Source organism: Ctenopharyngodon idella, chromosome 11 (genome assembly GCF_019924925.1).
Source record: "Ctenopharyngodon idella isolate HZGC_01 chromosome 11, HZGC01, whole genome shotgun sequence".
NCBI classification, from domain to species: domain Eukaryota; kingdom Metazoa; phylum Chordata; class Actinopteri; order Cypriniformes; family Xenocyprididae; genus Ctenopharyngodon; species Ctenopharyngodon idella.
In genome coordinates, this window is record NC_067230.1 from 19580294 (window position 1) to 19597127 (window position 16834).

The following is a 16834-nucleotide window of genomic DNA, read 5'->3' on the forward strand; positions in this document are numbered from 1 at the left end:
GGACGTATTCACAGATGTGTTTCGGGGATCTAGATAAACACAGATCAAACGCACCCAGCTGTCCAATAAACAACGAATAAAACGCTTTGCATACCAACACCTTTCCCGTCATCTAGAACGTTACGAGCTCCGAAACCTCACCTGGAGCGCAGCTGTCCACCAGAGCACCCAGAGCCCTCCCGTTCCTCCAGTCCTGACTGAAGTTAGTGATGGGAAGGTCGGGCACTTTGTTCTGGATCCAGCCGAGCAATCTCTGCTTGGGTGTCTGTTTCTTGGCTTCGTCATCGTCTTCATCCTCCCAGACGGGCATAGAGATGGAGTAGTGGAGAATGAGGGTCCATACTAGACCAAGGATCAACTTCAGGTTCCCATCCACAATCGCTTTGCTGTCTGTTGAGAGATAGAAAGGAGGTTAAATGAAGGTTAAATAATAATAATAATAATAATAATAATAATAATAATAATAATAATAATAATAATAATAATAATAATAATAATAATAATAATAATAATAATAATAATAATAATAATAATAATAATAATATTATTATTATTATTATTATTATTATTATTATTATTATTATTATTAATAATAATAATAATAATAATAATAAACTGAATGATAAATGAAACAAATAAGTTGCAAATAAAGAACTAAAACAATTTAAAAAGAAATAAATACACTTAGTGACTCAAACAAACAAATAATCACATAATAAATAAAAACAAAACATTCAAAAAAATTAAATATTCAAATAATTATTTAAATAATCAAAATCATAAATAATCAAAACCAAAAAATGATCAAATAAAAAAAATAAATAAATAAACTAATAAATCAATCAAATAAATAATAAAAATAATCATAAATAAATCAAACAATGAAATGGTGAAATAAATAAGAAATCAAATGATTAAAAACAAAATCAAACATTCAAATAAATCAAATAAATGATAAATCAACTGAATAATCAAAAACATACGATCAAATAATCAAGTAAATAATCAAAAAAATAAATAAACATTCAAATAAATAAAGAAAGATTAATAAACAAATAAAATAATAAAACAATAAAATAAACAATCACGTAAATATATCAAACGTTCAAATAAATATCAAATAATCAAAAACAATCAATTAATCAAATAAATAATCAAATAATTAAACAAATAATCAAATAAACAAAACAATTAAATAAATTAATAAATAACCAAACAATCAAACGATCAAATAAATAAATAAATAAATGTTGGCTTTAGTCAACACCACTAATGGTACAATGTAGTAGAGTTGTAAATGTGACAGTGTGTGTAATGAGCTATAATAATAGTAATGCTTTTCCTAAGCAAATACTGACTACACTAATAAATAGATAAATGTGGGGAGTAGCATGTTTGTAAATGACTCAGCATTTTATCTATAGCAGAGAGGACTGTGGGTTATTTGACTTCTGAGGTGCCGGACTGCACCGAGGACACATTCACTGAAAACCAATCAATCAGTGACCTCTCTGGATAATCATATCACATAACAGGTAATAAAAAGTCTTTTAAAAGGAATTTATATACAATTAAAATATCTTGTCCACTCCTGAAGAAAATAAGATTAAGATTTGTGTTCAGTTACAGTATGGTAAATGACCAATCAGCGGTGAACACAGAGGCAGGAAAAAAGGGTTTAGCACACTTGAAATTATTCCAGCACAGACAAAGCAAATGTTTCCAGGAGGAATCACAGCTGTTAGTGATTGTTAACACTCCAGAAATCATCAGTGTCACGGCGAGTCTATTCAGAAAAACAGGCGCTGCTGCTGCTCAAAATGTTGCATGTATGTTTGACGTGTTATTATCATACATGTTCTCCCGCTGCAGGCCGCGTGTGTGCGCATGTGTGTTTATCGACCGCTCCCTCTGTCTGCACTATCAGTCATCTTCTGCAAACATCAGGAATGGACCTGAACTTTAGCACACAGAGGAGCGAAGCCAAAGATCAGGGGAAATCTGACAAGAAACAAAACTAATCTAGCTTGAAGTTACAGCTTGACATTCAGGTTTGTTTGTATGAGGGTTATGTTTATTTGTTTGTTTAAAAGTATAGTAGACAAAACAAATACCACAACTTATTGTACACACATTGTTATAACACACACACGGTTATTTAAATAAAAATCTGAATATGTAATAAGGATCAATATTTGTAACTAAAAATATAATATACATATATTATAATAAATAATAAATGCATATATACACACACATACATACACACACACGAGATTAGATTATAATGTTTATTAATATTTTATAATTTTTAATCAGTATATATTTAAATATGCTTAAACTGCTTAAAATATTAGATTAAAAATAAAATTATAAAATATCAATATACACAATGTGATATAACGCATATTTAACATTTTATTTTAATCATTTATTATTTAAAATACTGATTAAAGCAATTATAAAAAAATAATATACATAATGCATATTAATAATTTCAGATTATGTATATTATTTTTTTATAATTGCTTTAATCGGTATTTTAAATAATAAATGATTAAAATAAAATGTTAAATATGCATTATATCACATTGTGTATATTGATATTTTATAATTTTATTTTTAATCTAATATTTTATTTAAGCAGTTTAAGCATATTTAAATATATACTGATTAAAAATTATAAAATATTAATAAACATTATAATCTAATCTCATTATATATATAAAATAAAGTAGCTAACAATTTGTTTGTTTTTTTTGTTTTTTTTGAGGGATCAATATCTATTTAATTCCTTTTTTGTGTGTGTATTAAAATATAAATACACACACAAAAAAGGAATTAAATACATACTGATCCCTCAAAAAAACAAAAACAAAAAAAAACAAAAAACAAATTGTTAGCTACTTTTTTAATAGTTTGCAGTACAAATGCATGAAATGCAGGATTGACCCAGTGACCGCTCTAAACTCTCCACACGGCCACGCGGATCAGTCCGATGCCGCCAATGGTACGAGGAGCCAGACGGGTGGAATGTTCTGGCAGGGTTTGAGAAGGCTGGAAACAAGCTCAGTGCCAGACAGGGGTTCAGTGCATCTCTGGACTGCCGGCCACGGCCGAGCATAATTCATCAGCACTGAACAAAACCCCTTCCTGCCTTCACCTGGTTCCTGCTTAATGGGATCTCCATAAGGACCCCGCCACAGGGACGGCTCAACAATAGAACACAACTGCTGACTGTTTGCATTCAGGGAACAGCATAATGAAGGTTTCCATGACAGCAGGAGCTTAAATCAAACTCCTTCATGAATAATGGATGAACGGCAAAAAGTTTTGTAAAGGTGCTGAAAACAAACACACAGTGTAAACATGTTGGCTTAATGGAAATGTACAGCGATGATACAGTAATGAGGCCTTCCTCACAACACAACATGAACAGAACTTCATCCGGGCAAATCATTGTTTTTAGGAGGTCAGCTAAGGAGAACCACTAAAAGACCAGGGAGTCCCAAGGAAAATCCTGTCTGAACGAGCTTGAAGAATACTACAAGCATTTCCTACATGACAGGAAATCTGAGATGGTCACTTTAAAACTCCTTAAGATAACGGGCTGAGCCAAGTGCTTGGAAACACACCAACACATCTGTGTATCTGTTAGCTGATCCCGCTATTCCATTAGTCTCACTATCAGAAACACTCATTCCAACCGGATGACATCCAATGAGGATAAATCCAAACAGATGGCTAAAAACCGTGATTACAAAGGTGTCCAAAATTGTATCCAAATACTGACATAATCCAATTACGAGAATACACAACTGATCATCGCATACTACACCCATGAATGAGTCAGTACGATCTGAGAGCAAAGTCAGTAAACGTGCACAATATTACTACAAACCGTGAAGATATTATAGAGCATCACACACAAGAAGAGGAGAAAAAAGCTTGGACTTAAAGAGGCCATATTATACGCCCTTTTACAAAGTCTTGATGTTGTTTTTGGGCTCTACTAGAACAGGTTATGCTTGTATGTTCATTATTTTCCTCATATTCTCCATTGTTCAGCTCCTCTCTTCCCAGTCTGTCAGTAACGCTCTGTTTACTTCCTGTCTCTATGAAGCCCCTCCTTCTGAAAAGCACAATGTGCTCTGATTGGTCGGCTGGAGCAGAGTGTTATGATTGGTAAAGCACTTCGAGTGTGTTTGGGAAATGTCCCGCCCCTTACCATAACTGAGTTTCAACACTCTACTAACTAACTCAACCAGGCCCCGCCCCTTTATTCTGCGTATGAATTATTTAAATGAGGAATATTGTGATGGAAAAGAAAACTCAAGACTACACTGGAGGCGTTTCAGGGAGTTCAGAAACAGTGACACTGATATAGAGGACCTTTTCCATGCTTAAACAGCAACATTACACACTGAAGAAAGTTGAACACGTAAAAGTGCATAATAGGTCCTCTTTAAGATCACACGGACTTCATCCATGACTACATACAAATGACGATCACTTATGAAATATGTATGACAGGTAGTAAAAAGGTAATTTCAATATTGCTCCTGGAAGCAACAAGGAGCAAATCAGAAAAAAAAAAAAAAAAAAAAAAAAAAACTTAAAACTCCTCGCTCAAGTTCTTTATGACTGCATTTACAAAGGTTCAAGAATTAGTATGGGTCAAGTAAGACTTCACAAAGGATATAAAATCCATGATCTTCTAGTGCCAAAAGCTTTATTATTGATATCTCCTTGGAAACTGGCCTGGATAGATCAACAAATGCTTATGAAACTGAAGGACTATGATCTGAGCAGCTGTAGCTGGTTCCTCCCTGACATGACGAGGAGTCACCGTCATCCAGAAGGGCTGGTCAAACAACGTGATTCTGAAGGTCAAATCAAATTTTGTTGACTGAGAATCAAATGAACTGTGTTTAATCAAACAACTGCTTTTAAAACGGTCATAAACGACATTGAGATTGATATACATGTAAATATTGAGTGTTTTTAGGGTGGATGAACTTGATCTGAACTTCTCTTCAAATGTCAAATATTTTAATTGCGCTTACGCAAAAATTAATGGCATCTACTGTTAAAGAGGACCTATAATGCCCCTTTCACAAGATGTAATATAAGTCTCTGGTGTCTCCAGAATGTGTCTGTGAAGTTTCAGCTCAAAATACCCCACAGATCATTTATTAAAGCTTGTCAAATTTGCCCCTATTTGGGTGTGAGCAAAAACACACCGTTTTTGCGTGTGTCCCTTTAAATGCAAATGAGCTGCTGCTCCCGCCCCCTTTCCAGAAGAGGGCGGAGCTTTAACAGCTCACGCTTCGGTTGCTCAACAACAAAGCTGGAGAATCTCACGCAGCCAAAATGAGGATTGTCAGTAACGGTGTTCAGCCTTACATTGTTCAAACCGGAGTCGACACTGATGGAGAGACTCAGGAAGAAGTTACAACTTTTAGACGTTTCCGAATGGTTAGTGGATAAATTTATGTAGTTGCTGTGGAGTTGATTCAACTCATTGACTAGCATGTGCCGTCATGTTAATCTTTTGTGCAAATCCAGAGTTGAATTGACCCTTGTTTGTGAAGCAGTCCGTTGTAAAATGACGGCATGACAACACTTTACTACAACAACTCTTCCTCTTCTCTAAAGCAGCCCAACATGGCCCCGCCCCCCTTTGTTGTGTGCTCTCGGGGGCGGGGTTTATGTAAATTTTGGGGTTTGTGATGTCATTAACCTGGGAAGAAGTTTGTTGTAGTCCTTAAACAGTGATTTCTGTAAAAGAAAATATCTCCCTTTGCATTGAACATAGAATAATGGGAATTGCATTACTTACATAATTATGCACACAATGTCCTGTTGAATTGTGGGGTGAAATGTGACCATCCAAGACAATTAAGCAAGAAAATAGATTAGTCTTTCTTGCTCTGACTGCCAACTGTAAGAGGCCGAGGACGTAACCCTGCTGCACGCCACACGGCTCACGCAATGCAAAACCTCAACGTATTCTCAAAGCTGTAACCTTCTGTAAATCATTGCTCCATTATTTCATTCTTTCCCCTCGCTGGCGTGTCTCCCGTGGTTCTGCTTCCATGAGATTAGGTGAGAAAAAGAGGCACAGGCAACAGATTTCCTCAGGGCGGGTCTCCTAAACCCAACGAACCATTACACCAGCCGCTTTCTCAAGCCTCAGAGACACCATTTACCCACAAACCCCGAGAGCACGTGGGCCGCACAGATCTCCAGCGGGACGCTCTGCTTCCTCAGATCTCTCTATAAAAGGTTTGGGGTATATCTGAGGTTTTCCATTCACTTATCAAGAGTTAAAACAAGACATATAGACTAACAAGGGTTGAGATCGTCCGGCGGGCACATTCTGAATGTTCCCATGATAAAGGAGACATCTTGGAAATTTTCCACCAGCATATATGAAAATAAGCCTTGATGATCAGATTCAACAAAGACCACTGGCCCCAAAAAAGGGAAATTTATGGTTCATTGAGATTTTTCAAAAGAAATGAGATGAGTTGAACCTGTCAAAGTTAAGCCTGGCCGTCTGACAACGGGCACATGCGCAAAAAGTACATCTGGAAATGCGTTTGAGCCAGAGCGGAGTAACGCCGAGGCCTGCAAACACACAAGAGACTCCACCCATACAGCCGTCATACAGTATCCACATTACATCTCTGTTCCCTCAACGGCCACAGCCTGTTAAACGGAACATTAGGAGAGGCTTGGGAAAGAGAAAACTCTGCAGAAATTCAGTTTGAATTTGATCTGTGGGGAGGATGAATCTCACCAAACCTGTCAAGAACCCGTCCAACCCCGCAAAAAGGGGATTTTAAAAAAAAAAAATGATATAGATATATATAGTTAGTTTAAAATACATCTAAAACATTTATATATTTATTTATTTATTTATACAATAATTTCTAAACATAATATATGCATAATTTCTATTAAACAAATAAAGCATTGTGTCATAGTAGTATTTACTGTACTAAATGAAATGTATGCTGTTTTTTAATAACATTACAGTAATTAAAAAACAGAACATCTGGATGCAAGGGTAATTAGAATTTGGGGGGAAAAAAAAAAATAAAAATAATGGTCAAAATGCAAACAAAAAAATAAATGACTATATTATTATCATCATTATTATTATTATCATCTATTATTATTATTATTATTATTATTATTATTATTATTATTATTATTATTATTATTATTATTAATAATAATCTTAAGGCTTCAAAACTTATTTCCCCTCCCCTTGTTTCGGAATGAAATGCTCCAGAAAGTTCTCATGAATTTCAAACGGGTATCGAATTATTTGAGTGTCTGTCAAGCTGTAAATTGTCGATCAGTATCACTGAAACTAAAAACACAAGTAATATTTATAAAAAAAATTTAAAAAAAAAACACCAGGTGATCAACCAAGAATCCAGGTGATAGTCTCGTCCTTTCACCAACATCCGCCTGTATATTCAGAGATAAATGATTAAGGAAACAAGTTCAATGCTTGTGCTGGTAACCATGGAGACAAAATAAACGGAAACACAACAATTCTAGGAGGAAGAGGGGGAGGCAGGACCGGTTTCCAGACAATCCGTCTCTTATCGCAAAGCAGTCACATTTATGACAACAGTGCATGTCTTGCAAGCACTGGTGAAAAAGCCTTTAAAATAATGAATAAATAAGTGAAATAAATACAATATAATCTATAACACAATTCTATAATATGTTATAATATAACATTATATAATATGCTATAATATAACGTATACTATGCTATAATATAACACTATAATATATGTTATAATATAACACTCTAATATGTTATAATATAACATTGTTATAATATAGCACTAATGTTATAATATAAACATTCTTTAACATAATATAACAATATAAAAATAAATATAATATATAATTTCATACATAAACATGTGCATTTCCTCTGATTTCAACTAAACAAATTATAGTAGTAAAGTACTGCTAAATAAATCAAATAATTAAATTAAATATTTCCCATTAAATGTTTTCCAGTCTTCAAAACAACAACAAAACTATTCAAGACATTTAATAATGTTTAACTGAGTGACGGTGCAAGTTTTGAACTGATTCACTGAAATACATCAAACGTAGTAACTTTCAGTTTTTACTAAAGTTAAAAGATATGCTTCATTATTACTATAATTACTATTACTAATATTACTATTATACTCTTAATCTCATGCTATTCAACAAAGCTGCCCTGCAAATGAAATTCTGTAAAAACGAGGCCTCTGTTTTACAACGTATCTGTCGCTTCATTGACAAATGACGCTGTTCCTTAGAGACATGGGATGTTTTTGGAGAACATCAGTGTGTGTTTAAGTTGTAAAGTTGTGCCTGCTGGTAATTCAATAGGGGTTTCCTGCTTCATTCAGAAACTAGCGGACCACACCTGCACCGCAGGCCACGACTGAAACCTTCAGCAGGTGAAGAGTAACTGTAAACAACAGGCGCCCGACGAAAGAGGCGTTTCATTAGATCAAGAGGAACACACACACCTGTTCTGTGTAATGACACACACTTCAACCATCACACAGACATTGAATGTCCTCATGACACATTTACGCTGACGTGACCAACTGAACAGTACTTTTCAGATTACTGTGCAAAACACACAGTTGAACCAGACCGTAACTGATTCAGGATGGAGAGATCGAGAGTCAACTTCACATCACGTCTATGATAAATCTTCTGCGTCCGCCTGTATTCGGTTAAAGAAAACTTAAAGAAACTACACAGTGCTCATAAAGAGCAGCCAATAGTTCTGTCAAGTGTTCCCACTAAAACGCTTATAAAACATCTGATTTACAAGCTCCAACCGGATCGCAGGAAAAGCGTCCTGACCACGTAAATCCAGGGAACACAGAACATGAACTCAGTGGTTCATTTGGCCACGTTCAAATGTTTTTATGAGAATATAGCAGGGCCAGAAAGAAACCATTCCTACAATACCATGACACGGACAAAACTACAGAAGAAAACATGGAGGAACAGAACCGAGAGAGAAAGAGAAAGATCTCACTGTGATTGATCTTTATACTCCGAGCACACGGTTCGCATTCTTCTTGTGGATCACAGCCAAGATTAAAACAAATGTTTAGAAATACACAGATTTTCCTGTAAATGAAACCAAGAAAGTCCCAATGAAAGAGAAAAATACCTCAACAAACTGAAACTAAATTCAGTCACGAATGACACAGACTTTCTACTCACTTTCACTAGCTTTATCTGAAAATATTGGCTACTTTGGATAACTTTGCATTTATTAAAATGTTACTTTCTAATTTCATTCTTCCTGATAAAACTCAAGCTGACTAAGATCTGAAACACACATTCAGAAATGTAAGTTACTCAATACTAAGCATTGCATGACTGATTTCCATTTCACAAAATGCAGTTCTTTTGAAATCAAAGTCCAAATCAAAGATGAATCAAAGACGTATCATGGTTTCCATGAAAATATGAAGCAGAACAACATTGATCATCAGAAATGTTTCTCAAGCAGCAAATCAGCATATTAGAATGATTTCTGAAGGATCATGTGACACTGAAGACTGGAGCAATAATGCTGAAAATTCAGCTTTGATCACAGGAATAAATTACAGTTTACAATATATTCACATAGAAAATAGTTATTTTAAATTGTAATATTATTTCACAATTTTTACTGTATTTTTGATTAAATAAATGCAGCTTTGGGTGAACAGAAGAGACTTCTTTAAAAAAAATAAAAAAGAAAAAAATCTAACCAATACCAAACTTTTGAACGGTAGTGTTACAACACAAAAATGAATTTCTGTGTTTAAACCTTCAATCAAAACCTTTTAAGCACAAAGAGTGAACTTCATGCACCTGGACGCTGTAAACAGGAAGCAACTCTCGACTCTTTGCCAAGTTTCAAACAAAAGGAGTGACAAACATCACGACTGACTGACCTCTGTGTCAGCTACAACACCAGTAAATTAATGAAACTGATCCTTTGTCCAACAGCACTGATTTATACTTTTAGGGGAGGGTTTCCCAAACTGGGGATTCATGAGGGAACCCATGTGTGCATGTCTTGTCATATCTGTAAACAGAGAAAGGTTTCTCCGGCTCATTTGACATGAACAAGAAAGGTTGATATGGAGCAGCCTCCGGGGAATCACCTGTTTTAACTTATTCTACTAACCCAAACCCTAACCTAACAGTCTATATATATATTCTAATGAGTGACATGTAGTTGCAAAGTTACTTAGTCTGTTGAGGAGCATCAAAATAAAGGGTTAGCTGCATATTAGTTCAGTTCAGAATTCAAATTCTGATAATTTACTCACCTCCATGTCATCCAAGATGTTCATGTCTTTCTTTCTTCAGTCGAAATTAAGGTTTTTGAGGAAAACATTCCAGGATTTTTCTCCATATAGTGGACTTCAACAGGGACCAATGGGTTGAAGGTCAAAATGTCAGTTTCAGTGCAGCTTCAAAGAGCTCTACATGATCCCAGACGAGGAATAAGGATCTTATCTAAAGAAATGATCTGCCATTTTCTGAAAAATATAAACATTTTTATACTTTCACCACAAATGCTCGCATTGCTCTGTGATGCTCCACGCATTACGTAATCACGTTGGAAAGGTCACAAGTGACGTAAACGGAAGTATTGAGCAAGTGTTTACAAAATGAACGTGCAAAGACTAAGTCAAATACCCTTTACAAAAAAAAAAAAAAAAAGGTAAAACAATGATGTCGGATGATTTTGAAGTTGGAGAAAATGAGAAACACTGGATCTGTATTTCTGCCTACATCTGCATGAAGTCGTGGACATGCATCTCAGAGCAGCGCAAGACGAGCATTTGTGGTGAAAAAGTATAAAAATGTTTATATTTTTCAGAAAATGGCCGATGGTTTCTCTAGATAAGACCCTTATTCCTCGTCTGGGATCATGTAGAGCTCTTTGAAGCTGCACTGAAACTGTAATTTGGACCTTCAACCTGTTGGTCCCTGTTGAAGTCCACTATATGGAGAAAAATCCTGGAATGTTTTCCTCAAAAACCTTCATTTCTTTTCAACTGAAGAAAGAAAGACATGAACATCTTGGATGACATGGGGGTGAGTAAATTATCAGGAAATTTTAATTCTGCAGTGAACTAATCCTTTAAAACATTATCCAATGACAATTTCAGCACAAAATCTGCAACCAATGTCATGCAGGATCTGAGCGCTAGACATTCATCCACAGAAGCCAAGACTTACAGAGCGACCCTCCCAGATAAACACATCCGTGGTCACACTGGGAATCTGGGAATTTGGGAAACTGTGAAAACACTGTGATGAGTCGTTTTAGGGTGATTAAATGTTGTTGAACGTATTAAATCACGGAGCCGCCACGGGAACACTTGGAAACAGAGAGCCGTTTGTTTCGTGGCCCTTTTAAAGTAGATCCATAAATAAAGCAGACAGCCTCCTTTGTTGGACGCCGAATTCCAACGGGGTGAAAAAAAAAAAAAAAAAAAAAAGCCTCATTATGTGCAGGACGGTGTCTGTGGCTTATAGCTGACACTTCATTTTTCAGAGACACCTGCGATTCCTCCGCATGATCCCGACTTGACTTTGGCCCTTAATTTGGCTTTGAAACAAAAGCATTATCAATCCTTATTAAAATTAAGATTGCTCACTTCCTGTGTTTTGGCTCATTACCTCATGGGTGATGATGTCATGATGACCGCAGAGTCCAACATGCTATACATGAAAACGGTGATTATGTCGTTCTGGAAAGTATTACAAATCCTTCTCTAAAGATGCCATGATAGGCCAACTTGGGTGACGATGTTGGACGAGTTAAACTGATTAATGCATCGGGAAACAGTAATAATCATCATGATTCATTGGCTGAAACTGCCTGTAAAAATCAACCCAAGACATAATAACTGCATGGTGTCATGAGTTTTATCTTGTGCTGTAGAACATATAATTTTGCACAGAATACAGTGACGGAACATGCTAGAAAACTGCTAAATAAAGAAATAAAACCAATAAATAGACAAAAAAAATAAGTAGACAAATAAATAAATAAATAAATAAATAAATAAATAAAGACAGACAAAAATAAATAGGGAAAAATAAATAAAATTGACAATCAATAAATAAATAAATAAATAAATAAATAACAGACAACTAAAATAAAACGAGACATCTAAATAGACAAATAAATAAATAAATAAATAAATAAAATAAATAAATATACAAGTAAATAGACTTGTATATTTATTTATAAATTTATTTGTAAATAAAAAAAGCAAATAAATAAATAGTCAGACAATAAATAGCCAAATAAATAGACACATAAATAGACAAGCAATTAAATATAAATAAATGAAATAAATAAAACCGATAAATAGATGAATAAATAAATAATATAAAATATATAAAATAAATAAAAAGAGACAAATAAATAGACAAAATGACAAAATTAAATTAAAAAAATAAATAAAAATCGACAGGCAATAATCAAAAGTCAATGCAAAGGATCTTTATGGTTCTAGACGTAGACTTCAATGTCTTTAATTATTATTATTTAAATAAATGCCGTTGGATGAGTTAAGCAGATTAAGGCATTGAGAATCATCACAATTCACTGTCTGAAACGGACAAGCCCAGACATAATAACTGCATGACATCATGTGCGTTTCATCTTGCACTTTATATCAAATTTTGCACAGAAGTACATTGACAGAACAGGCTAGAAACGTAGTAAAGCTTGCTAAAAATCACGCTCAATCTCTTCAGATACCAGGTTTTAAGCCAGTCGGGTCTGTAATCTAAAAGTGCTGACGCACAAGATCAGCATGAAACAGGATCTTACACGGCAATGAAAGTATTGCTGTTCTCGCTGCATTCATATTAAGTCTGCATTCACTGCAGCCACATGCTCACGGTTTGGGATGAAAGTGTCGGTGATTTACATCATAACTGCAATGCTTGCACATGCAAAACTTCTAGGCATCAATAACACCAAATAGTGGTAGCAAATAAGCCTATTTTGAACCCATGTTTATTGTTTTATGAACAGCCATGTTCCCAATTGAGAAAACAGCAATCAATGCTTGAGTTAACAAGCCAAGTTGTGTGTGGCGGTCAATAATTAAAGGCCGTAAACCTGTGGGACCTGGATTTGGCAGCCTCCTGCATTACAGTCCGGAGTCTCTGTCGCCACATCTCTCAAAAATGACATCATATGCAGACGGCCGTGACGGGAACACGGGAGGCACTACCTACATTCCATTCCCATGAGATCATGACCGCCCCCTCCAGGAGCAGCCAATCGGAGACGGCGGGAAACAAAGACACTCACCCGAGACCCTCCATTAACAGTCCGATCAGGTCACCCAAAACACTCCAGTGAGCCGCGTCCAAACGACCGAAGCCCTCACCAACTATTGTGTCATGGGGTTTCATAACGGTGCCGCTTATAGTCCTTAGTGCATGAAATCATTAACGCTTTCTGCTCAGCCAAACGGATGGTGGTGTAAAATAAACGCACATATATATATAAAAGGAAACTAATGTGACCAAAGTGCTCTCAAGAGACTGTCTGAGCTGTTTGCCATCACTCGAGTCTTATAAAAATACCACATTAGATGAAGAAAAAGAGGTTTAAACACCTGAGCGGTCAGCTTCAATGAAAACAAATGGATCTGCTGCAGCTTAGTTCAGTTAGTGATTTAATCCTAAATTCTTAAAAACAACACGAAAATTATTTGCAATGCACTTAACTTGTGTGATGCAATTTCAAAAGTTGTATAATATATTCAGTGGGAAATAATGTAGGGTGGGGAATGATTGGACCATGAAAAGTGGATTGTTAAAATATTGGTTAATAAAAATTTCCCTGCCAAAGAGACCTCGATAACAGAAATGTCTCATGAAAACATGTCAGGGTTATATTTCATGCCAAAATGCATGAAGTAATAAAGAAATATTACTAAATAAGAAATGGAAAAAAAAAAATTAAATGGGGAAGAAAAGAAAGATAATTGTATTTGTGTTTTAGTTAATGTAAACTGAATAATAATAAATAAAAAATAAACAAGTAAAAACAAATAAACAATTCAATATAAATAAATAAATAATTTAAAAAAAAAATAAATAAATAAAGAATTAAAAATAAAATAAATACATAAAAATAAATTAGAAATTAAACTAAAAATATGTTATGTTGTGTTATGTTAGTGGATAAAGTTATTACATTTTATGGTGGCCTTTACACCAAACAGCCTCACACACACACACACACACACACACACACACACACAAAAAATGGTTTTTATACTGTACAAACTGTATATTCTCTCCCCCTACACTACCCCTAAACCTACCCATCACAGAAAACTGTCTGCATTTTTTTGAATTTCAAAAAACACTGATTAGTATGTTTTTAAGCCATTTGGTTTACAAGGACACAGGAAGTGTCCTCAAAAACCATGTTTACGTTGTAATACCCCTGTTATTATACACATTTGTGTCCTCATAAACCATATATACAAGAACACACACACACACACACACACACACACACACACACACACACACACACACACTTCCTCGTCTGTCTGAAAGTGGTCAACACTACCGTCTCTAGCGGGTGGTTTCCCTGATTACACACTATTATCTGGACTGTGTAGCTCTGAGATCCGGACAGAGGCAGGAAACAGCTCAGCTGTAGTGTGGAACACCAGCACTCAATAAGAGCATGCAATAACCTGCAATTTAAAGTCATTACGTTAATGCATTTATCTCAAATGACTGCGTATCTGTAGTGTGCCAGTTTCGAGAAGCGATTACGAACCTACAAATAGAAAACAGAAAAAAAAAAAAAGAAAGAAAAAAAAAACACCCTAGCTTAAAACTATTTAAAAGGTCATATATATAAAAACGGAAAACAGGATTTTTCTTCATGGCATTTTGAAGTAAAAGCATTTAAAATGTACCACAGTACACATACTAAAACTAATCTACAAAACAGAAACAGCTAGATCAGAAATTTAAGATCACAGCACAACCATAAGCTCATTAACATATTATGTAAATGTAGGCGGGCATATCTATATTCAGAATTATATAGCCAATCATAAGTGGTCATTTAAAATATACTAGTACATGTTTTACAGTATATGCACTCAAAAATATTTATCCCCTTAAGATTTATGCATTTTAACTACATATTAAGTTTAAATCAACAGTTTTAACAAATAAATAAACTTAAGATACATATTCATCATTTAAACAAAAATAAAACATGATATTTATGTACTAATAAACAAAATGCGTTTTATACAATAACCAGGTTTATATATTTATCAATAATAAGGATTATGGGAGAACCAATTTCATACATTTTAACTAAATAAATCTTGCTTGCTCCACAGCTAGTCATATTCAAACCATGTTCAAGCTTTTTAACGGATTCAATTTAATTGTTTTCAAAATTAACATTTTTATAGTATGCCGATTCTATCGGATTTTAATAAATGCATATTGAAAATATGATTTAAATAAAATCAAACAGATGCAAACACTAAACAACAACAAGATTAATGAATGTGCATACATAATTTTGACTAAAAAAAAAAAAAAAAAAAAAAAACTAATCCATGACAGACTGATTTGGATCAGATATTCTCAGAGAAAAGAGTAAGAAAAGTGATATTGAATCAATCAAAAATAAGTTTCAAAGAAGAAGTTGACAAAGTAACTGTATTCTGCTTTAGGTTGAGGCTGTAAAACAGTTCTGCCCAACAAACACAGACATGCTGACAGCACCTTATTTTTCATTCATATTTATTTCAGCACAAACACTGGGTTTCTGAGAAGTCTTGGCTTCGCACATGTACGAGGAGCCTGAAACAACGCACCGCTGCCAGCCCGGCTCCTCCAGCTTACACTACACACATTCACGATTCTCTCCGAGTTTCACCTCACGCTTCTACATATTCATGTAACGCTTGAGTTTCCTTCGCATGTGTTTCTGGGGCGCCGTGTGGAGCGGCACACGGTTATTCCAGAGCCATGACCTCACCCTTCTACAGGAAATGCAGATGATGTTCTCACTTAACTGCTGGGAGGCGACCATATGGTTTATACGACGCATTGTTTTAATCTCGCTCACTCAGAATGGGGCTCAAAAGAGGAGGCTTGTTGGTGGAGTTATCGGAGGATTTCATTCAGGATGTGGTGCGGATGCAAAAACACCAGTGGACCTTAGACGTTACTTTAAAATAAATGTTTTCGGTTGGAAAAAACGACCCTGGAACACAATCACTTTGCATAATACAGTTTTACACCTCATAATTCTCTCATGGGTCATGTTTCCCCACTTGAATCTGCTGTGAAATAACCTAGTTAAGTTGTTTAGGTAAATACAGTGACCACAGCTGGTTAGCTGATTGAGTTTAATTGGTTTATTCTAGCGCTGGGCGATACGGCTAATATAATAACCTTTTTAAATATATCATTCACTATCGATATTTATTACAATATTCATAATGTCATACCATTAATGGCGAAGGAAATGCATTCCACGTTTGTTAGACTTTGCGAATGAATGTCAGTTTACATAAATTTACCATCAAAAATGGAATCTAATGAACGAATTCATTAAACTTAAAATGTAAGCAAAAAATAATTTAAAAAAAAATAAAAAGCATTTTATAGTAAATTTTGTAGTTTAATTTCATACAGTAATATTTCATTATAATATAATGGAATATACTAATATAAATAGTAATACATA

The 16834-nt window shown here is 34.7% G+C and overlaps 1 protein-coding gene across 3 annotated transcripts in view; it reads right to left on the reverse strand.

Moving 5' to 3' along the window:
- The window catches only part of LOC127522284 (filamin-B), an 81898-nt gene that overhangs the window by 49756 nt on the left and 15308 nt on the right, over positions 1-16834 (reverse strand). For all 3 annotated transcript variants that reach the window (XM_051912068.1, XM_051912067.1, XM_051912069.1), the window contains exon 2: positions 142-390. In XM_051912068.1, the coding sequence (XP_051768028.1) occupies positions 142-390 (249 nt within the window). The remainder of the gene's footprint in view (positions 1-141; positions 391-16834) is intronic.